Source organism: Gossypium hirsutum, chromosome D02, assembly GCF_007990345.1.
Source record: "Gossypium hirsutum isolate 1008001.06 chromosome D02, Gossypium_hirsutum_v2.1, whole genome shotgun sequence".
In the NCBI taxonomy this organism is placed as follows: Eukaryota; Viridiplantae; Streptophyta; class Magnoliopsida; order Malvales; family Malvaceae; genus Gossypium; species Gossypium hirsutum.
In genome coordinates, this window is record NC_053438.1 from 25,817,416 (window position 1) to 25,841,972 (window position 24,557).

At 32.2% G+C, this 24,557-nt stretch overlaps 1 protein-coding gene across 41 annotated transcripts; it reads right to left on the reverse strand.

Annotated features, from left to right (window-relative positions):
- Nucleotides 1–17,111: 17,111 nt before the first annotated feature.
- On the reverse strand, nt 17,112–21,200 carry LOC107910633 (40S ribosomal protein S4). 41 transcript variants are annotated; one of them, XR_005910382.1, is made up of 7 exons: nt 20,394–21,200; nt 19,563–19,644; nt 19,330–19,475; nt 18,947–19,028; nt 18,678–18,766; nt 17,506–17,660; nt 17,112–17,408 (listed from the first exon to the last, which is right to left on the reverse strand). XR_005910382.1 is itself a non-coding variant. In XM_041088737.1 (7 exons), the coding sequence occupies exons 1-6, from the start codon at nt 20,397–20,399 to the stop codon at nt 17,507–17,509; spliced, it is 534 nt and encodes a 177-aa protein (XP_040944671.1). In that variant the 5' UTR covers nt 20,400–21,200; the 3' UTR covers nt 17,112–17,408; nt 17,506. The 41 variants fall into 41 exon arrangements, 25 of the variants coding, with proteins under 25 accessions (XP_040944671.1, XP_040944672.1, XP_040944670.1 ...); XR_001687702.2 differs by having other exon boundaries at nt 18,941–19,028; XR_005910381.1 differs by having other exon boundaries at nt 17,112–17,426; nt 18,941–19,028.
- Between the last annotated feature and the right edge of the window lie 3,357 nt (nt 21,201–24,557).

The following is a 24,557-nucleotide window of genomic DNA, read 5'->3' on the forward strand; positions in this document are numbered from 1 at the left end:
GATGGAGAGACCATAAAAGTACTTTAAAGAAAGATTATTATAAGACAAAAACAACCCTCGATGAGAAATTGCAAAATGTCCCGCCGGGTATGTTGAGGTACCAATGGGAAGATGCGGTTAGATTTTGGCATTCGAAGAAAGGCGAGGTATGATGTACTTCCAAACTCTTGTAATTATTTTGGTTTATAGTATTTACTATTTACGTACTAATAATTTCATAACGTAGGATCATGAATGAGTTGGAAAAGGCAGCAGGGAGAAACAGAAATTCACTCACACAGCCGGGTAGAAAAGTTTTGCTTGTGTAGCCGAGGCCGAGGTATTTTTAATTTTTTAATACTGTCAAATATGTATTTTTCCATTAAATAATATTTTTACTAGTATATTGTAGGAACTGTCGTCCGGTCAAAAAGTTGGACGCCTTCAACTTTTTGAGATTACACATAGGAAGAAAGATGGATCTCCTATGACTTCTGAAGCTGCAGAAATCATAGTACGTTTACTTAATACGATTTAACTTGTTTTAGTTATTTATAGTGTTTATTTTCTAATGGTTTAATTCATTGCTTGTAACTTATTTGCATTTGTTTTTTTTAATATATAAAAAGGCAGAGTACGGAGCGATTGCTTCCAGTGATAGTTCTGTTCATCTTGAAGACATTGATAACCGAATTATTACTGAAGATTTGGGTCCTGAAAGGTATGGTCGGGTTTGATTTGAAGGATCTTTTGTTAACCCAACCCAATATTTTGGATCCAGCTCGCACCAATACATGCCTTCGGGGAGTCAGGCTCAAGTTGAAGTTCAGAGGTTAAAACACCAGATGGCTGAGATGCAAATGACCACAGTTAAGGTCAAAAATATGAAGAACTCCAGCTACAACTTAAAGTAGAGGCGGCAGCGAGGGAATCAGTGCAAAGCAGAAAGTACAACGAACTCCAGCAGCAGCTTCAGAATATGATGAAGATGTTCCAGCAGTCCCAACTTCCGTCGTCATAGTGTATTGTATAAATATTTTTATCATTTTACCTTTTAACATTTTTGTGAAAATAATATGAATTATATTTTATTTATTCATATTAATATAATTTTATTCATTTAATTTGAAATATTATATAAATTTATTACTTTTGGCTGGTTTAGATTTGGTTGCTTTTGATTTGTTGCTACAGGAGGGTTGAAAAAATGAAAAATTTTATTTTACAAAAATCCCAAAATTAGTGGCGTTTTTAGAAAAAAACTCCGCTAAAAGCCGCCAAACAATAGCGGCGTTTTTGGAAAAAGCACCGCTAAAAGTTATGACCTTTAGCGGCATTTGTGGGAAAAGTGCCGCTAAAGAACATGACCTTTAGGGGCGATTTTGGGAAAGCACCGCTAAAGAACATGACTTTTAGCGGCGTTTGTGGGAAAGCGCCGCTAATGAACTTGACCTTTAGCGATGTTTTTATGGCGGCACCGCTAAAGAACATTAGCGGCGTTGTCAATAGCGGCATTTTTTGCGGCGCTTCCAAAAGCGCCGTTAAAGGCCTAAAAAAACGCCGTTAAAAACCTGTTTTTGTGTAGTGAATATAATGAAATGAGTTATGTGAAATTAGTATGAGTTTACGACTTGATAAAATGTATCGAAATGAAATAGTATAATGTTATGGCATCAATTGTGTATATATATAAGTGGATCATGATAAAGGAAATACGTGAACTTCTACGTGAATAAATTTGAAACGAGCCTTGGGGAGGCTAAAATGAATATGAATAAGTCGACCGACTTCAGAAAGAGACTTTAATGGTTTATTATTGTGGAATGAACATGTAATTGATTATTATAATGTTAAGGATATAAATGTTTTACTCATGATTAGTATTGAATTTTAAAAAGGCTTTACGATGGGTGTTGGCATATAACTAGAATCGATCACTTCTATTGCAATGCTATATGAATTGGTTTTCCATTTGATATGAATGACATACTAGTTGGATGTTACAATTTTCTTAACTTGAAATTTTGTTATTTGAATCATAGAAATACTACTGAGTTCCATTGCTCAACATATGGTATGTTTTTCGTGCTTAAGTTAAGTATAATTTAATATATTTGAACTACGACTTCAGCATCCAGTCAACAATCCCGAACTCATCAATGTTTTTATATTCCATTTTTATTTTAAGTTGGCATGTACCTAGTTGAGTCTTGTTTGGTTTGTTCTTAAGTGAATGCTTCTGTTGAATTTGATATTATATGATGGATTTTTTATCCCTATTCAACCTCGGATTCGTTCTTGGAGCTTTTGTAAGCTCGTATAAATCTCGTAAATGGTTGGTTATTGTGATTAATGTTCATTTGATTGAATTAATTCTTACAATGGTTTAGAGTTGAATAAATTAATTGTAGTCGCTCTGGCTATGAATGTGACATCCTGTAGCTCGGACCTGATGATTGGGTCGAGTGTAAGGTGTTACATCATTATCTCACAAGTCTAGCTTATATACTCACATGCATTTACACACACCATATCTCATATATATAATTCAAAATAATGATAATTTGGCAGTTGAAGATTATGAAACGTAAAAAAGTAGACTCTATTACCACATATTGGATAAACGAATCTCCATCACACTAATTACTCAAAGAGTCTAACATGTCCCACAAGTGTAATACAAAGCTAAACACTCTCCAACACACCAACATGTCCTAATGAATGGAGCTTAACTCGACATTCCCTTATCTCTCCAACCTGTCTCGAGGCCTCAACCCCCAAATCACAAAACACAAAAGTGAGTACTCACAATCCTATGGCATACCAACTATATCTAATGGTTTCAAGAGATCACAAGACCAAAATATCCACAATTAAACATATTTAGTTACTGTTTTACTGCACATAATATTTGTTCATATTCATTAATTAACATCACAAGCTCATACACAATGCATGCTTATCGAATTCACATTTAATTGCACTTTAAGTGCCACAACAATGCTCATTGGGCCATCATACATCAGACCACATATGTGTGCATTAAAATCAGTTTATCACATGTCACATACAAGTTTTCACCCACATTACCTGTCATAATAGCCTTACATTCCACAACTTGACATGCTTTAGGCATAATATCATAACAAGGCAAAAAGTATAAAGCAGGCCTACACTTGGACCTTAGGATAGGGTTTTAAGTTATTTCTAAGCTCCTGATTAATGCTACGAATCGCGTATACCAACAACGACTCCAGGCACTCACTATTCACGCTTCTACTTACTAGCCGAAAGCTCAAACAAGTTTTTCCTTACCTTTAGATTTGCTCATAGTGGCTCTTGATTGATCTGACACTTTACACACATAAAAAACACATTCCAAACTCATCAAAAATAGCTTTGAACACAACCAAACAATAAGGAAAACACGATTTAAGGCTCGCATTTCTCACTACCGAAAACTAGCTAGTTTTGCCGAAATTGAAATTTCGACCTTCTAATCCCATTTTTAATCCTCAATTTCGATTTCAAACCTACTAAATATCATTTAATTTCATATCTAAACCATTAATTTCACCTAAATTTGTGGTTCTAAAATTTCTGGAAAATTCAAGCCTTTAAGAACATGTAAAAGGGGAAAATGTTTGCTTCTTAAAAATTCAGTTATGAACTATCAAATTGAAGTGCCTTTTAATTAGGCTATAATGAATAAAAATGACTTTGAAAACACAAGTTTAATCAAGATTTTGAGATTTTCCATTATTTGAATCCAAGTTTACTTTAAAACACCAAATCTAAATAAATCTTCATACAATCGTTTAAAACTTAAATTGAATTAACAACACTATTTGTTTAATCCTAAAAAGTCTAAATATTACCTTAATTCATTGAAAATGATGATTTACAACTCTAATTCGGAATTTGAACTCAAGAAGAAAAATGACGAAATTAGGGAAGAAAATGTGATTTTCCTTTAAAATTGAAGGTTGTTTTGGTGATTGGGAAGTTAATAAATCTGAAGGAATGAATTGATTTTGCAAGAACTCTCTAATTTTAAGTTTTGAAAAACTTTTGAATGATTTAGGGTTTTTGAGAAGAAGGGGAAGACGTGAATGGCTCTATGTACGAGACTAATTTTCAAAAATTAGATAATTTTCCCTTTAGGCCACTCCTAAATATTCCCTTTTCCAAATAGGTCCTAAATCGATTAAATTTTTTTTTTCAAATTAGACCTCAAAATTGAATTTTTTTTAGCTAGTTAATAAAATAAAAACCCAAATATGTAACTTTAATTCTTTAATTACCCACTTACGAACCTAATTTCTGGTACTTGACTCAACCCCTAGTTTACTGACCCGATTTTCAGGATATGACAAGAAAGGTGGAGACCTGAGATGCACACATTCCATCTTTCATGTGGCGAGTGTATTATCTGAAAGACGTGCAGTTACGGCTCGGGTTACCTATGAATAGGCCGGTAGTGATAGGGTGAATTTACGCAGTCGATTGAAGAGTTGTATGCAAGAAACTTTTGGGGAGGGTTCCGAAAACAATTTATGGAGCTCAGATATATATGAATTGGTTAAGAAGAAATTTCAGTAGGCTCGATGAGGATTCGAATGAAATATAAAGAGAACAACATGCTTGGATGTACATCTTTATGATTATCGAGGGTCTCCTAGTTCCTGATAAGTCACAAAATCTTATCCATTTAAGGTAGCTGCTAGAGCTCTTCGACTTTAGAGAAGCGAGTGAACTTAGTTGGGGGCCAGTCATGTTGGTGACGTTGTACTTGGAGATGTGTCGGACGACAGAACCATAAAAAATTAAAATCGATGGTTACATGATTCTATTGCAATCATGGGTGTTGTACCAGCTATCATTTTTACGTCCTTAAGCGGACTACCCTTATACATTTCTACTCATAACAAGGTACAATTCATTAGATAATATATTTACCATACTAAAATTATTTAAGTTTTAAATTATTGTGTTAACATATTATTTCAATAGGTGGAACCATGAACCGGGTTACGTAGAACTATCGGATGAGCTTCGAGATATACAGCTTCTATTAGACCAACAATCGAAAGTGGAGGTATATATTTTTTATTTTTGAATTATATAATATTAACATATTTGATTTAAAAATTAGTAGTATATATATAAATAAAATTTTTATTATTTTAATATAGTTTGAATGGACGTCATACTCCAATTCGACAATTCAAGAATGCATCCTATCTAAATTCTTGGTGAATCCCAAAATTTGGCACATGAAGGTGTCAGTGGTAGTTTACGCTACTCTAGAGATGCACGAGTCAGATAGAGTGTTGCGACAATTCGAGTTTAGGCAATCGATTCCACCGATTCCCAAAGATATCGAAGATCTGCATCATATCGACTTGTGAGGGAGAACGAATAAGCATTGGCCTACATTCCATGCACAATATATCAACATTTGGAACAATAGGTATGAGTTTTTACCTACTCATAAGGCATTGTCACTTTGGAGTTAGCCTCAATCTAGAGTACATGCCATGGTTTAGGGTCCATGGCAAGCCATATATGTTAGCGGAAGAGGCGAGGGGTAGACAACTGCATACTAGGAGGCCACGAAAGACACTTAATCATCCCAGGTCTGGCAGAGCTACCGAGACGGGTCCATTGTCTACACCTACGCAAGAACTGACAACAATAACTGCACCACCCCCGGTCAGTATGACTTGACTTATTTTGGTGCTTATACTAACCCCTTTCATTTTTACACAATCACCATATATTGCACCACATTTTTCTGCTTCTACTTCGATGCCAGGTTTCGTTTTTGGACCTTTTCCCCAAACATATTACACGTCAATGCCATCGACATTTCAAATGACGATGTATAGGCCATCTATGTTTGGGGGATTGACAAGATTATGCCATCATTGTGTGGGACAGAATATAGTTATATCCTTACGTTGATGGTGTCATAAACAACTTCGAGATCATTATTCTACCAAGGTGGACCACCTTTGCAACCACCTATTCCTAGAATTGAGGATACAGGATGAGAATCGAGGAGAAACTGATTATAATCTACTACAGACAAAAGCGAATAAGATGAGAGGCCAAGACCACAACTTGTACCGGAGGTTGAACCAAGAAGGAATTCAGCTTGCAACCGTCGATCACCCTAATGTGGCACACATTCTAACCGAGGATTTGATTTATTTATTTATTTTGTACATCTCATGTAAATTTTTAAATAAATATGAAATGTTTTTTATTGTATTGATGTTGTACATCCTTATGTTTTTAAATAAATATCGTTTTTGTATAAAAATTTGTTGTCATTTTCATTTCATATTATTAAATCAAGTCTGCATGGGAACAATGGAACAAAGATGTATATTTTATTGATTTGTATGGTATAATAAAAACGAGTGTTTACAAATTACAACAAAATTTGAGTATGAATGAAAAAAATCAACAAATAGATTGCAATTCAAAAACAATGCACTGGAAAAAATAATGCATTGAAAAGTCTGGTCAACCTCAACCTTCCATGAAAAAAAAGAGATTAAAAATCAGTTGCGTTCAAAAAAATTCAAAAAAAAAATATATATTACAAAGTAAGACTTAATTAAATTGAGTAGTTCGAGTTTCAATTATGAATCAAATTAAATTTTACAATTCAAATAATTCAAATATACGATTGGTGTAAATACGATGCTTCTAAATATTGAATTAAATAATTATTAACTTTACATCTCAAAAAACTATAAAAAAAACTTAATAAATATAAAAAAAACTCAAAACCTTACACAACCATAAACCTTAAAATCCACAAGACCCTAACCTTACTTTAAATAAAACAAAACTCTAACCCTAAACAAATGGATCAAAAGGAAAATGCTTCCAGGTGGAAGCGTTTTCAGCAGACGTGATGGAAATCACTTCCAACCGGAACCATTTTCCTACAAATTAGTTGAAAAAGCTTCTAGCTGAGCTATTTCAGCCCAATCCCGTATTTTTACAAAAAAAAATCGGCCTAATCTAGTAAATATTTTAAAAAAGGGTTTTTTTAAAAAAAATTCCCGAGAAAATGAGAAGCATTTTTAAAATATCATTTTTATAAGTAAAAGTATTTTACCATTAATTTTTTATTTTATAATTTTTTTCAGAAAAATATGATTAACTCTTTATTGCTTTAAATTGTTAAATATTTATGTTTTGAAATTTAAAAAAATTATTAATCTTTATTTTTAACTCTATCTTTAGAGTTTATATTTTAAATTAATATCTTTTTTTTTAATTTGTAACAATCTTATTTTTACTTTTTATTTTGAGACTATTGACAATATTAAATTTTTGTTATGAAATAAATAATGAAGAGGGAGTAAAGAATAAGAAAATAGAAGGACAAAAGAGAACTATTTTTTTTTATCAATAGGGATGTTTACAATACTTCTTTAAAGTTTATATTTTTAGACATAAGAAGTATAAATGAAATAAAACTCTACTACTAATAACTATTAGAGTCCTAAAGTAGATCAAACTTATCTTGATGGGCATTCACTTAATAATAACATATTCATAACACTCCCCTTTAGATGTTCATTAGTATATAATGTATCTCGTTAAAATCTTACTAAGATAAAAACTCTCTTGGAAATCTTATTGAAGGAAAAATAGTACACTTATTAATAATACGCATAACATATTGTCTTATTAAAAACCTTAGTAGGAAAACCCACTGGGATAAAATCTTGGTTAAGGGAAAACCCAATGCGGTATAGTACAACGCATATTTACTCCCTCTTATGAAAACATCACATGATATTTCAAATTCTCGGTATTGAATCTCGGATGCTAGCTTTTCAAATGATCATTTGAATGTATTTGCTAAGCATTTATATCACTATTTTTTTAAGTAATGAGCGATGAAACATTTTGGGGAAATATATTTTGATCTCGTTAAGAGTTTCAACAATAATCATAATAAACGTTGATCATGATCCTTTTATAAAATGCAAATACGTATTTTTGATCATTTTATAATCTTCCATCAACTACCATTCACTGAATCAAATATACTACATATGTTCAAATCATTTCAAATCATATGAATGTTTACAGAAACATATTGAACAATTTTCGGGGAATTTCTATATGATTCTAAATCCTTCAAGGATTTTAGTATAAACTTTGACTATATAGTGATTCATATAAAAGGTTGTAACAACAACCATTAGACACATATCAAATTTCATCAATTGTCAAACTAATAAAATATCTAAAGGTTATTGCATTCACTATAATCATAATCAATGTCAGGACTTAGCGGAAAACTTTATTTTCTTATTTCATTTTCACAAAACTACACATTCGTACTCACTGGCTTTAGACCTTTGGATATTTGGACTACTGGTCCAAAAATTTTACGAATTTAATTTTACTTGAATTGCATCTTTTCATTTTGGTCAACTTATTTCATGTCTATATTCTCGAAAAATTTATTCAAGATCCTCATTTTCTTTCATTATCTCAACAATAATATTGTATGAAAAACCTTTATCGACAACTTTTCATTTTGGTTCCATATTTTCTCATTTTGATATAACTTATCGAGCTCTATTTATTTTCAATATTTCCATCTTCAATTTCAGGAACCTGAATCTCTTCTAGAACAATTAGTTATGCCTTAGGTCTCTTCAGGAGCACCACCCCCACTATATGACCATCTAGATTTATTCTTTTATTTTACAAGAATTTTCATCTTAGGAGCCAATCGAACTATCAAGCTTCATCCATGCATTACCTTCAATTAGTTTAAAAAGTTTTCCTACTAGGACTTCAATTTAAATAAAAAAATTAGCTGGTATATAACAATTGGTTCATCAAGTAGTAAATGCATCTAGCAGTTAATTTGTAATGAAGTGAATTATCTTATTGAACTTCTGGTTCAAATTACTTTCTATAAGGATCTAGATAATAATAATTTATTCCAAGTAATTTATTTTATCTAGCTTTTATAATTTTTCTCCCTCTTGATGTGGAGAAAACTTATTAAATTAAAATTGTAATTAACAAATCATGTTATAATTGAAGCTCCAATTTATTGAACACATTTAATAATACAAGGAGACTCATAACTAGACCTGTCCATGGGTAGGGCCACCTGGCCCGGCCGAAGGTCGGCCCGAAATGTGGGAGGGTTTGGGCAAAAATATAGGTCTGAAAAATGGGCTTGGACAAAAAAATAAGGCCCGTTTAAAAAACGGGCCGGGTCCCGGGTAAGGCATTTTTGTCCCGAGCTCGACCCGGCCCGAATTCACTAAAGGACAAAAATATTCTTTTTTGTTTTTTAATATTATTTTCTTCTTGTTTTCTCCCTATTTTGCTACTATTTTACTATTATGTTGCTACTATTTTCTTGTTATTGTTTGGATATTGTATCAAACTTATTTTATTGTTAATTTTGTTATTATTTTAAAGACATTTTTTAATTTCGTTATTATTTTAAAGGCATTTTCTTGTTAAGTTGCATCTATCTTAGTGTTATTTAAGTATACATATTTTTTAAAATTTATTTTCAATTTGTTGGGAAATATTTATTTTGATGTTTTTAGTATTTTTGATGTATTATATATATTTAAAAATTATATAAAAATTAATATGGGCGGGCCGAACACGACCCCAAGTTTTAGCATTTTTATTCGGGTCGGGCTTAGGCAAAATTTTAGGCCCATTTTTCGGGCCGAGCTGGGCCCAGGCCTAATAGACGGGCCTAAATTTTTAGTTGAGCCCGACCCAAACCCGGGCCGACCCATGCACACCTCTACTCATAACTAAAATATATTCACAACATTATTGAATACCCATTTTTATAGTATCATGGTGGAGCAACTTGAACATACATTGCACATTCAAAGATTCTAAAACGGGTAGGATTTGGCTCCTAACCAAAAGTTAATTCTAATGGGGAGTATTTTATCATAACTTATTGACATGATTCGTACAAGTGTTGGAAAATATCATTCTTTATACATATATACAAAAAGTTTTGTTCTCAAAAGTTATGGTTTAGCTGTTAATGGAGGCATTGAATCATTAATTCTACTAAACCAATTTATAGACATAAACATCAGGCTTTGCGATATTTACTCGCACCAACAATCTAACATACAATGATCATTGAAAGCCTAAAAAATAAACTCACCAACATTATATCAAAATACCCACTTGCTAGATAAATGAGCCTATATTTCTTTAAGAAATATAAGAGATTCAATATCAACTTTTGCTAGTGAGGTTTAATGAATTTTCTTTGCGAACAAGCAACACTTGAAAAATGAAGAATCTTCAGGTTCTTCAATAAACTTTCATGTAAATTCTGATTTTTTCGCATAATTATTGATAGGGATGATCTAATCAATCATGCCAAATTAATTAATACATTTGGACTAGTAAATGTCAGGTTTACTATCTCATGCGATTCAACAATACAAACATAAACTTATGGTTTACCATTGTATGTATTTAATGTTAGATCCAGTGCCTTGAGTGTAGTATTTTCGTCTATATACACTTGTAATTTTTTGAATAGATTGGCTTATAAAATTATTCATGAATTACATCAATACCCCTTGTATATTGTCCTCACATGGTTTTTTTATGTAAAGTAAAATAGAAGCAAATATTAGCTCATTGGTTGTCTAATATTTAGCTAATACTAAGCGGTATTATGTGGTTGAATCATAATACAGAAAGACAACTTATATTAGTAGACGAACCTAAACATATCATTAGTCTAATCAGAAATGGGAAAACCTGTAACAACCCATTTTTTAATGGCATCAAGAACGGTGATTTCAGAACCCCATTTTTGATGATTGAGCCTGTAAATATTATTATTTAATATTTAAAAAGTTAGTATGAAGTTTAATTAGAGTTTGATCATTTAATTTTGTTAAATGGATAGTTAACTAAGGTATAAGTGTAGTGACTCTAAAGCCAATGGTGTTAGAAAATGAAGTATCGGGACTTTATTTTCGTAAATCGAGCCTGTAAATATTTAATAAAATGTTTACGGAGTTATTATATAGGTAAATTGAATTTTGAATAAGTAATTTTACTGAATTAGTGACTAATTAATGTACTAGGATTAAATTTTAAAAGTGGTAAAAGTTTATCGTTATAAATTTTTAATTATTTGGAAGACCAATTGAGAAATTGAACCTTTTTTAAACAACCAAATGGTGGTGGGTGACAACTTTCGTCCACCAAATTTGTAACACCCTCACTCGACCTGTTCATCGGATCCGGGTGTGGGCATCACAATTGAACCGAGATTATTATTCATACAAAGATCTCACTAAGTTAAAATATACTATCAACCTTTTATCAGCCTTAACGATTCACCTTTTATCATCCAACAATTGGTATCAGAGCTAGGTTATGTTCTATTTGTAAGTATAAATAGATAATCAAAATAAAATTCTCTTCTTTTTGAATGATTTGATTACATAGAAAGTGACTTTTTTTAGATCTTATGCATGTTTTGAGTTATATATGAGAATGGTTGCGATATTATATATTTTTTATATAATTGTTTTTTATTGCCAAGGTTGTGGTTCTTAAGAAATAGACCGTGGACTATTATCTCCACGTAAGACTTTTTTTTAATTCATAAAATTCTTGTGAGCTGGAAACAGACATAGGACTTAAATGTAATTTTTTTCAAAAGGAATCCATGATGAGAAAAAGATGCGATGGTGGTTGAAGACCCAAGGAATGCCTTGTGGTGAAAATTTATGTAATTTTATTTTCTATAATAGAACAATGGAAACCTTGTCTGACAATTTTATTTTAATTACCTTTCTCATTATTTATTTGTTTTATAATTGTTTATAATATTTATATTATGCAATGCTATAATTGTGGTATATATATATGAGATGATCCACAGTTGATCATTTTAAAAAATAAGAAGTGTGGTAACGTGAAAATATATGTGTTGTATTGTTCCATTCACTTCTTTAGGTTATTCGATAACTATGAGAAGTGGGGTAATGAGAAGGTGCATGTCTCGGATTGGCTCTGGCTAGGAAAGGTTTGGTTTTTAAGCAGTCAAATTTGACTCACCTCCTTTTTCTAAGACCCTACTTGGTGCACGGTGCACGGTTCAATTCAATTCTTCATTTTTTCCCTTAAAAGAAAAATTGTGGAGAATCAAAATTGTTTGTTTTATGATTTATTGATTCTTGTGAATGAATGTGAATATTACAAAATTTTCATAGCATGCCATGCATATATTGGAAGCATATCATTTAGATTAGGTAAGAATGCCACTAGGACTATTGTATGTTCATTCTTGAAATTTGGGATAAAAAACCTTACATGTTTTTAAAATATTGAGTGGGAGAATGTAACAACTCAATTTTCAGTGATATCAGAAACAGTGGTTCGAAACCACCAAATTTGGCAAATAAGCTTGTAAATTTTTATTATTTAATTGTTACGAGCCAAATGTGGTTTTTAAAATATTTTTGAATTAGTAATTTGTGTTTTATAAGGCTTTATTAGGTCGAGTGATTTAGAAAAGAGGTATCGAGATCTCAGTCCTATAAAATGAGATTATTTACAGAGTGTCATTAAGGTAGTATTAAAGTTTCGTTAGAAAATTTTAATGTTTTGGTAGTTAATTAATTAAAAAGGACTAAATTGAAAAAGGCGCAAAACTTGCTAATTAAAGAAATAGTGATTAAATAGCCTAAATAGTAAATAAAGGAGTACTAAAAGGACAATTGGACCCACATGGGATGGCTGAGGCGGCATAAGCATAGAAAAATAAAGGAATTGATGTGAAATAAGGGCAAAATTGTAAAATTTGCCAAATTTAAGTGAAATAAATGGGAAATTGAAATTTTAGACATTTTCATCATCATTTTTCAGTTCTAAAACAACCATTGAAGTGGGTTTAAGCTGGTTTTTCAATATTTGTTTCATATCCGGATAGATCAAAAACGGAGTTAGATCGTGGAAAAGAAAAAGTATCGGATTAGTAGTTTACAAGTCACGAACAATTGTCGAGGTAAGTTCGTGTAACTTAATTGTGTATATTTATATGTTTATATTGAGTGTTGAATATGTAAGTTGTGTAAATGTCATACATGTGTATGTAATTGATCTCATAATTGAAAATCCCTGATAAATAAATAATTCTCATTTGGATAATAAGATTCAATGGGTACAAGGTTCTGTTTCCCGAAATGGTAGTGTTCCTGCATATGTTGCGGATGTAGCATAGCTCGAAAGAGCATCCTGTTACAAGCCCTCTTAAGCTTCCTGTTATAGTGTTTACTTTGTTTTATTTCCTCTATTTTATAGTACTCAGAGGCTCGTAAAGGTTGGAAGCTGGTCGGAGCTACATCACACTATCCCTCGGACTTTTCGATATATATATAAATAGTAAACTAATTTTGGTAATAATGGCGTGTATAGGTTAAATGTTGCCATTGATGGCAATGTAATGTTGGTTGAAATTAGCCATTGGAATGGCTATTAAGTGATATGTTTTGACATGTAAATAGCCTTAATATTCTTGATGAGTATGTTTAAAGGGGTGAAGGAGGAAAATCATATAAGTATATTGGATATTAGTTTATGATAGTGTATTTGGTAAAACATGTTTATAAGTATTAGGCTATCTTGGTAAGTTGGACATTTGATCATAGGTATTAATACGTCATGCATAAGACTTGAATTTGGCTAGGTTTAAATGTCTTCAATTGACTCTTGAATGTGTTTAAATGTTTATATAGGTGGAAGGTGAACTTGGGTGAAGAATAAGGCTTGGAAATGACCTTATTTTGTCCACACGGGCAGAAACATTGGCGTGTGTCTCAACCGTATGTGACACACGGCCAAGCACATGAGCATGTGTTCTGGCCGTGTGTCCCCTGCATCTTAAAATTTTAAACCAGAATGCTCAGAATTGATCACACGGCCTGGCACATAGGTGTGTGGCTTGGCCGTGTAACCCCTGCACTTAAATGTATTGTAAGTTAGAGAGTTACACGGGTTGGGGACACGACCGAAAATCCTATTTCAAATACCACACGGCCTAAGACATGGGTGTGTCACTTGGCCGTGTAAGCCACACGGCCTGACGACACGAGCGTGTGTCCCCTGCACTTTGGAAAATTTTGAAATTTCATGAAAAATTCTCTGAGTTTCTGATTTAGTCCCGATTCTATTCTAAAGTAAAATTTGAGCCTCGAGGGCTCTCATAAGGGACTTTATGAATAATAACTGACATGAATGTTAAATAATAATATGAAATGTCTGTATTTAATCTGTTTATTTTAGTAATACTCTATAACCCTGTTCCGACGATGGATACGGGTTAGGGGTGTTACAGAGAAGGTCCTTGAACAAGACCTACAGCCTCCATTGATCGTCCCTAAGTGATAGCATGTTAAATTTTTGAGCCAGTTCCTACCCTGGCCGCACCCAAAGTTAAAATATGTCATGTGGGCTCACTAGATGAGATTTCCTTTTAAGGACAACTAGTCATGCATGACTTTCAGAAAATTGTCTCAAGATAACTCACAAATAGAGCATGTTCATGATGGGTGTTGAGTCAGTGGTTACACACTCAAGATCACCTCTTATTAAATAGTTTCCTAAGAAACGATATTTAAGCTAGAGATGATGACCAAATGTTAAACACTCGTTAGTTCGTGTGGAGTCTTGAGAATTAAGATTCACGAATTGATTGGATGTAATCCATATTTTTGCTAGTTAATCATAGGACCCCAAGGCGACATGATTGATAAGTGTGAGAATGATCGTAGCAATGAAAAAATAGTTTTTCAAGGTTTTAGCACAAGACACATGCATCATATTGCACTCTAGATATGTTGCTGAAATGAAAAATATTTGCTTTATGCAAAGATAGTAATTAGTGAATCTTTATTTTTTTCAGTTCAAATATGTCTCATAATCCTCTTATTAGCATTCTTAATGAGAATAAATTAAATGGGGATAACTTTCAAGAATGGAAACGAAACTTGTTGGTTGTTCTTGACTGTGAGAAACACAAATTCATTCTTGACGAAATGTGCCCTCCTGAAGCTTAGCCCAAAACGAGAGATCGTTGGAGAGATTCTGACTCGATTGCTCAATGTTATATGTTAGCGAGCATGAGTAGTGTGTTGCAAAAGCAACATAATAATTTTGTACTTAGAGATCATGACACATTTGGAGGATTTGCTCGAAGGCCAAGTCGCATTGGCTCGACAACTACTATTACAAATTTGATGAACTCTCAACAAAAACTCAACACTCTGGTGAAAGAACATATGCTTAAGCTTATGAGATTATTTGTGGAAGTAAAGGACAGTAGGGTTGAATGACAAGTTCATGAAGGAATTTTCATAAATAAACAAAGATTCGCATTGAAGATTTTAAAGAGGTTCTGCATTGAGAAATGTAAACCAATCGGAACGCCTGTTGCACTTGGAGAAAAACTCAATAGCAATGAAGATTTCCAGAAGGTTGATGAAAAGAAGTATCGAAGTCTCGTGGGTTGTTTGTCGTACTTAATAGCAACACAACTTGATATTATGTTCGCAGTTCACTTATTGTCAAAATTTATGCACTACTGCGATACTTCTCATTTCAAAGCTGCGAAGAAGGTGTTGAGATACGTTAGAGGAACAACCAATTTTGGTGTTTGGTATGTAAAGGCAAACACGTTGAAGCTTGTTAGGTACACTGGCAGTGATTGGGCTGGATTAGTGGATGATATGCAAAATACCTCGAGATATTTCTTTTTGCTTGGATTTGAGGTTCTCTATTGGAGTTCGAAGAAGCAATCGATAGTTGCTTAATCTACAACTGAGGCAAAGTACGTAGCTGCAGCAGCAGCAATCAACCAAGTAATTTGGTTGAGAAAACTTTTGTTTGACGTAAATCTTATGCATGTTAAAGCAACCCAAGTTTTATACGACAACCAGATCGCCATAGCAATTACGAAGAGCTCAATCTTCCATAAAAAGACAACATTTCAAGATTAAGTACTATTTTGTGAGAGAAGTCGAACAAAGAAAAGAAGTGACTCTGGTTCATTGTAGTACTGAAACTCAACTTGCAGACATTCTGACCAAACCACTTAGAAAGATGAGGTTTGAGAAGCTAAAAAATAAAATTGGTGTTCGCAACATGATGGCCAATGAGAAGTTTTGTAAGATGACCAATCATACAACATGCACATTAGGCGAACCCTTCAAGATTGGTGAACTCACAGTAAATGGCGAGCTACCTCAAATGAACAATAAGTGGCGAGCTCATTACTTTGGCAAACTAGAATGGGAGCACTACACCAAAACAGGCTTTTAGCGGCGTCCTTTTAGGCCTTTCGTGGCGCTTTTTAGTGTCGCTAAAAGTATTTACGACGTTTTCACTAGTGCTGCAAAAAATGCCACTATTGACAACGTCGCTAACTTTTGCGGCGTTTTTAGAAATAAACGCCGCTAAAGGTCATGAACTTTAGCAGCGCTTCTCCCACAAACGTCGCTATAGATCACGACCTTTAGCGGCGCTTTTACCACAAACGTCGCTATAGATCAATACCTTTAGCGATGTTTTTCCCAGAAACGCCGCTATAGATCATGACTTTTAGCGGCGCTTTTACCTAACATGCCATTATAGATCATGACTTTTAGCGGCGCTTCTTTCACAAACATCGCTAAAGGACATGACCTTTAGCAGCACTTTTCCCACAAACGCCTCTAAAGAACATGACCTTTAGCAGCGCTTTCCCCACAAACGTCGCTAAAGAACATGACCTTTAGCGGCGTTTTCCCAAAAACGCCGCTAAAGGTCATAAAAATAAAAAAAATTAAAATATTATAAAAAACACCACAAATCCATTCCTATCCTTTTACCTGCTTAAGGAAATCCTTTCGAAATGTTATCAGTACATACATCACTCCATTGTTTGGTTAGAGATTGCAGCAAAAGTGGGATTCCACCAATTTAGAAATGTATAATTTAATTTGAAGATGTATTAAAATGGAAATTCATGAACAAGAAGATCAATGTTTTTCACTATATCTCATGCAGCAAGTCAAATTGCCTTTGATTACATAAGATTCTTTTTAAATTTTTTTTTGAAAAAAAATTCAAACTAGTTCATATCAACTTGCTCAAGTTGTATGTATGAATTGCATATCAACATCTTATTTGAACTTACAATTCTAGGAAAGCATAAAATGTAATTCCATGAGCATTCATTTAAAGTAGCAAAAAAAAATTACTGATTACAGTGACAGTTTAAGCTCCAAATCTAGCCCTTGTGTGTCACTTGATTTTGAATTTTGACTACTCGATCCCAATGAGTTGCTGAGATGTTTCTTGCTCCTTGAATGTGAATCCTATAAGAATATAAGGAACTAAAACAAGTTAAATTTTAAAACAGAATCATCGCATGACACGTAAACTAAAAAAAGGAAGGGACTTGTGTGTAGCAACCTCAACATGTAGGTTTAAAAGTTCTGGTCATGTTTGGTTGTGCAAAATGTTGGGTGTCTAAGAAGCCACTGCTTGGTTGGGAATCAGCATATCTGATGTTTGCCCTTTGATCGTATTCTCCAACCCCCATCTGTAATAATATATAATTGCAGTACCTGATTTCATTAATATAGTTATTGATGCATAAAGTAATGGGGGAGGTGACAATGGAAAGTAGCACTTTAACACTTCAATTTACAGCATTTAAACACTTCAATTTGCAGCACTTTAACATATCAATTAACAACATTTATAAACCTCAATAACAGCGATAAAACATCTCAATTTCCAGCAACTAAACACTTCAATTTGCAGCACTTAAACACTTCAATTTACAGCATTTAAACACTTCAATTTGTGGAGCACTTTAACACTTCAATTTACAACATTTAAACACTTGAATTTGCAGCACTTTAACATATCAATTTACAACATTTAAACACTTCAATTACTTGTAATTTGATGTTTATTTTCTTTTTAATTCTAACCCCTTAAGAGAAACTAATAATTCAATTCTTTTACCACTTGGCTCTACTAAACTCTCATTTCTGCCATCTAGAATAGTTCAATAGTGATGTCATGACAACTATTTTATTACGTTGTTAAAAGACTATTAAAATTTTTACATGTCAAAATTACGATTTTAAAACTTAGATTTGCATTTTAAAACGCATACAAAAATAACATAATTTTTTATTTAAAAATAACATATGCAATATGAACAAAATAAAATACGTAATATGTGTAGGTGAAAAATTTTGTTTAATAATATTAATATGTACAAAAAATTTAAAATGAAGCATTGATTGTGTAATAATATTAGTAATTGAGATTTTATATATGTTAATGGTATGGTTTCAAATCTCAACATTTATATTTTAAAATGAAAAAAGACAAAAGAATTCTTGTAAGAATATAAGTTATTTCTCTAACCGACTCAATGTACAATTGGCACTAATTCAGTGAGGTGAAACATTTTCTGTAGTGGTAAAGTTGAGATTTTATATATGCTAATGTCATGAGTTCAAATATCAACATGTATAAAATAAAATAAAAATGGTTTTATTTGAAATGTAAAAAGACAAAAATTACTCTTGTATGAATGTAAAATATATAAAAGAACGAAGTAAAACCTGGGCTGCACTATGTGCCATGGGATAAATTGCTAATTGAGCATAGACAGAAGAAGGCCAAGAACCAGGTCCAGATTTGCAGACTAGATCTGTAGTGTCAACAAATACGTAATTTATGCATGGAAAATAAAAATGGAATTTCACAAATGTCTATATACAGAAATTTTCAATATTTATCCTGATCAAGGTCATTTTAAGAAATGATATGATAATGTTCTCACGTCCCAAGGAAACAAAAAACAATAGCATTGATTTATATCTACCAAGACCTCCTGTCCCAGATGCTTCCACATTTATAAAAGCTCCTATGGAATCACGCCATTTATGTGTCCTCATGAAACCATGTGCACCCTAAAATATCAAAAGCAACAACGTTTCATAAGTCTATACGTAGGATATTCAACAAGATCTGGATCTTTCAGCAAAATTAACAAAATACTGTTAGCATGCAGTTTGATTTTGTCAGCTTGATTTACATTTCCCATTCTTCCAAAAGAATGAACCAAGTTTCTTCTTTGACATGTCCCAATATATGAATTTAAAGTTTCATAATCTATCACTCATGACAACTTTTTTTTAATTGCAGCAATCTCAATTGAAATAATGCCCTACTTTGAGACAAAGAATTAGTATATTCCTTATCAGTCCTAACCTTCCCGCATCTACCATAACATGCCTTTGCATAAGAATAGAAATCACTTCTCTGTATGTCAAAGCATACTTTAGTTTGTTTCGCAGAATGAGAATAAGTGGCAACCATTCCCTCGACTTGTGGGGTCCAGATGATGGCTTTGGCGCCTGCATTAACAAATACAATGAATACAAAATTAAAATGAAGTAGCATCGGACTGGTAAGGAAGCCAAAAGAAAGCTCGGGAAAACAACATATGAATGCACCACCAAGCTTTTCGAGCATCCAATGCCTGAGGGCATTGAGCCTCTTCAAGTGTTTCTTCAACTCTCTAGCCTGAAAGAAGAAAACTTTAAATAAAGCCAAAATTTATATTGTTTAAAGCACAAGAATTTTCACGTTAAAAACAATATATAGACCCAATTTTAAAATAAAGGAGAGTTAACACATTCAAAAAACTCAATTATAAACCAATTATCAAAGAAACCCAAACCATTTTAAAACTACCATAACATGAAATCAACAGCAAACATTTGATCTAACATTCCAAGTTCAGCAACTAAACAGTATTTAGAAGTTTAAAGCTTATATATAATATATTGGCCAGTCAAGTTTGACATTATCCCTTTCTTTTTAGTAAAAAGTTCAACCATCCAAGTTTATCTAAGTCTACTGCCTTACAAAAAAGAGCACCAAGGCACACAAGGCGTCTATGCCTCATTAAATGGGCCTCGCCTGGAAAGGTTTGAGGCATTTTTGTTGAATGCTACAAAGGCACAGACACACCTAGGTACATGCCTTGACAACACTGACCCTACCATTCAGCCTCAAACAAGGGACCCAGATTTCTTCCATCCATGCAGCAAGTAAATTATATATGGTAACTATATACCACAAATTCAAATTCAAAGCTAAAAAATACTACCAAATATCCCTATCTCTAGAAAAAACACAAAAACGCAAACAATGGTCAAACAAAAATCATATATACAGCAAAAAAAAATCTACACGCAAACAGGGAAAGCCCATAACCAAAAAAAAAACAAATTATAAACATAAAAGAAGAGGTAAATTTGAAAAGTTACCCTCATACGATTAGACAAAATTGAGGGAGTGATGAGCTTATTGTTAGGCAAAAATTAAAGGAAGAATGAAAAGTATTCACTTGAAACTCGAATGATTGGAGGAGAGCTCTTGTGAACAACTGATAATTGGCAAAGATCTTCGGATAAACGACATCTTTAAACAGCAAAAGAAATTAATTGACAATACAAAAAATGAAAGGAAATTAAAGAAACAAGAAGGAGATTAGAGTGGATTAACATATTATTATTTGGTTTTTTCCAAACCGAAGATTGCTTAAGGTATCAATTAAAAAAATTAAAAAATTTCAGAAGAACTAAAAACATCAATGAAAACCTCAATTTTCTAAACACCAAACCAACATAACCTAGAATTCAGAAGAAAAGAGAAAATAAATTACAGCAGATCTAGAAATTAAAGAAAAACACAAAAATAAATAGCCAATGAGAAAATAAAAAAAAACACAATGTCAATTAAGACTGAGAAAAGACTGATATTTTATTCAATGTAAGGAGAAGTTAAAATAGAAGAACAAGGGACGGGATTTTGGGGTTTTCCAGCAACGAAGAGACTGAGAAAGAAAAGGGATGTCATCTAGTATTGAAATGGAAAGCTGGGTTCCTTTGATAGGGTCAGGTGAAGAGGAAAGAGAGAAAGGGAGAGGGGAAAGGGTAATAGGAGAAAGGACTTGGTGAATGGAAATGGAACGGGTATCAAAACAAAGTTCAAAACATTGTCAGCCATGGGAAGATTAGGGATTTCACAGGGGAAATTTTGGGTAAAATGGCGCGATTTGTGAAGTAAAATGATTTTTGCGGCATTTTTTTATAAAAAAATATAAAAAAAGTCACTATTGCTTTCTTTTTGCGGCGTTTTTTATAAAAACACCATAAAAAATGATTTCATTTTGAATAAAACGACGTTGTTTTGCTCTACTAAAAATCTTTTATTTTGTCTGTTAAAAATTATTAGTTAAGTGATTTTATAAAATATTTATTATTTTTTATAAATTAAATTTTTATATAAAAAACTAAGTACTCAAAAATATAATATTTAAATATATCAAATGGTTTAAACCATTTAATCCAAATTTAGATTAAATATTTTTAAATATAAAAACATTAATTAATTGTATAAAATTTCATCATTTAACAAATCTAAATTAAACCTTAAATCCTAAACCATTTAATATATATAAAATTGATCTATTATCTCTTAAATAATTTAAACTATAATCATAATTTTAATATATTAAAATTAATATTATCTTTTTTACAATTATATAAGAAATTATTTAATATATAAATTAAAAAATATTAATTAATCTAAACCCTTAACCCTTAACCCCTATCTCCTAAACCGTAAATCATAAAACATAAACCCTAAACCCCTAACCTCTAACCCCTAACCCCTCATTTACAATTATATAAGAACTTAATTAATATATAAATTAAAAAATACTAATTAATCTAAACCTTAAACCCTAACTCGACCTTGAATCTCTAAACCCTATATCACTAACTCTTAACCTCTAACATCTAACCCCTAACCCCTAACCCTTAACCCCAAACCCCTAACCCCTAACTACTAGCCCATAAACCTTATTTAATATATAAATTAAAAAACACTAATTAATCTAAACCCTAACCCGAATCCCTAACCCCTAAATCTTATTTAATATAAATTAAAACACACTAATTAATTTAAACCCTAAACCCTAACTTGACACCAAATCTATAAACCCTAAATCCCTAACTCTTAATTCCTAACACTTAACCCCTACCCCTAAATCACAACCCTTAAACCAGAATCCCTAATCCATAATTCCTAATTCCATAATCTATAACCTTAAAATTGTAACTCCTAAATCAGCCTTAAATCCTAAATTAATCATATACCCTAAACCATATACCCTAAAACATATATATTAAACCCTAAACTATAATGATAATTAATTAAATATTTTAAAATTAATACTATCGTATCTTTTACAATTATATATGAAATTATTTAATATATAAATTAAAAATCAATCAGTCATGACCCCAAAAATTTTAAAATTATTTTAAATAATAGTATTTTAATTTTTCCATTTTTAACAAATATTTTTCTATTTTTTTATTTCAAATTATTTCTACGTGTCATTATTTCAAATTTATCCAATTAAAAATAAATTGAATTTTAATTAATATAAATAAACAAATTAAATAGTAAATAGACAAATAAAATGTTTTTGAGGCGCTTTTTTAAAAACGTTGCTAAAGCTCGAGCATTAGCGGCGCTTCCTGGAAAACGTCGCTAAAACTCTGAGCATTAGCGGCGCTTTTGAAAAACGCTGCTAAAGCCTCGAGCATTAGCGGCGCTTTTTTAAAAACGCCGCTAAAGCCCCGAGCATTAGCGGCGCTTTCTCAAAAACGCCGCTAAATCCCTGAGCATTAGCGGTAGTTTTTTAAAAATGCCGCGAAAGCCCTGAGCATTAGCGGCGCATTTTCAAAAATGCCGCGAAAGCCACAAGCATTAGCGGCACTTTTTCAAAAACACCGCGAAAGCCTCGAGCATTAGCGGCGCTTTCTCAAAAACGCCGCTAAAGCCTCGAAAGGTCAGATGCCGTTGGGCTTAGGTTTTTTACGGCGTTTTTCCAAAAAACGTCGTTAATGCTCATTTTTAGCGGTGCTTTCCTTAATTCGCCGCTAATGCTCGATCTTTAGCGGTGTTTTTTATCCAAATGCCACTAAAAGCCTATTTTAGTGTAGTGGAGCGGAGGTCACGAGAAAAATGCAAACTGGGATCGTAGAAAAGATGCGAGCTGTCTGAAGCTAAACCATACAGCTGCAAAGCAACTGATTTGAAGAACTTGTGTGCAAGTTATGTTTTCAGATTATGCTTTCCAGATTTTTAGGAGATTTAGTATTTATTAGCAAAATATATTTGATGTTTATTAGCATAAAATCTTTGTTATTTCTTTCCATAATTAGATTTTTATTATTATAAATACCCCTATTTCATTGTTTAAAAATAGTGTAATATATCAAAATTTAGCAGACAATTTGTTGTTAAATTTCTTGTTTCTTCCCTGCAAATTCTTCCTTTCTTAATGTCAAAATTCCAACAATTTTTTTGAAGGGTCCATGAAAGTTTACTCAAAATTAGCCATGTGGAATCCTGCTAGATTTGTTTTGGATTCCCATAAAATTTTATTCCTTGCTTTCTACAAGTCAAATCTTTTCTAGTATTTTCAAACTCATGAATTGCATGACTAGTAGTCCATTAGAGGTGTGCATGGGCCGGGCCGGATTTGGGTAGGGCTCAACTAAAAAATTAGGCCTATTTGCTAGGCCCAGGCCGGCCTGCCCATATTAATTTTTATATAATTTTAAAAAATATATAATACATCAAAAATACTAAAAACACCAAAATAAATATTTTCCAACAAATTGAAAATAAATTTTAAAATATATGCATACTTAAATAACACTAAGATAGATGCAACTTAACAATAAAATGCCTCTAAAATAATAACAAAATTAACAGATGTCTTTAAAATAATAACAAAATTAACAATAACATAAGTTTTATACAATATCCAAACAATAACAACAAAATAGTAGCAACATAATAGTAAAATGGTAGCAAAATAGGTAGAAAACAATAAAAAAATAATATTAAAAAATAAAAAATAGATTTTTTTGTCCTTTAGTGAATTCGGGTCAGGCCGAGCTAGGCTTGGGGCAAAAAATGCCTTACCCGAGGCCCGGCCCATTTTTTAAAAGAGCTTTATTTTTTGTCCAAGTCTATTTTTCGGGCCTATATTTTTACCTAAATCCTCCCACATTTCGGTCGGGCCATGAAAAGTTCTATAGTCCATTGAAAACAAAGAAAAACATAATTACTTAAATGAAAATCCATAAAGAAAATAAAGAAAATGGTTCCAAACGAAGCCTCTTTTTCAATGAATGTGTGAATTGACATTAAAGTATTTTAGTTTTCATTGATTCATCAATTTTCATCTATCTTATCTCTTCCATCAATGTTGGACATTTGTAAAGAACTTAGTGAATGTCCAATATATTTGAAATTTCTAATAAATTAAAAAATATAGCTCCAAATAAACAAGGTGGGCGACAATCTTAATTCAACAAGGATACTTGTGCCACCACCCATAAACA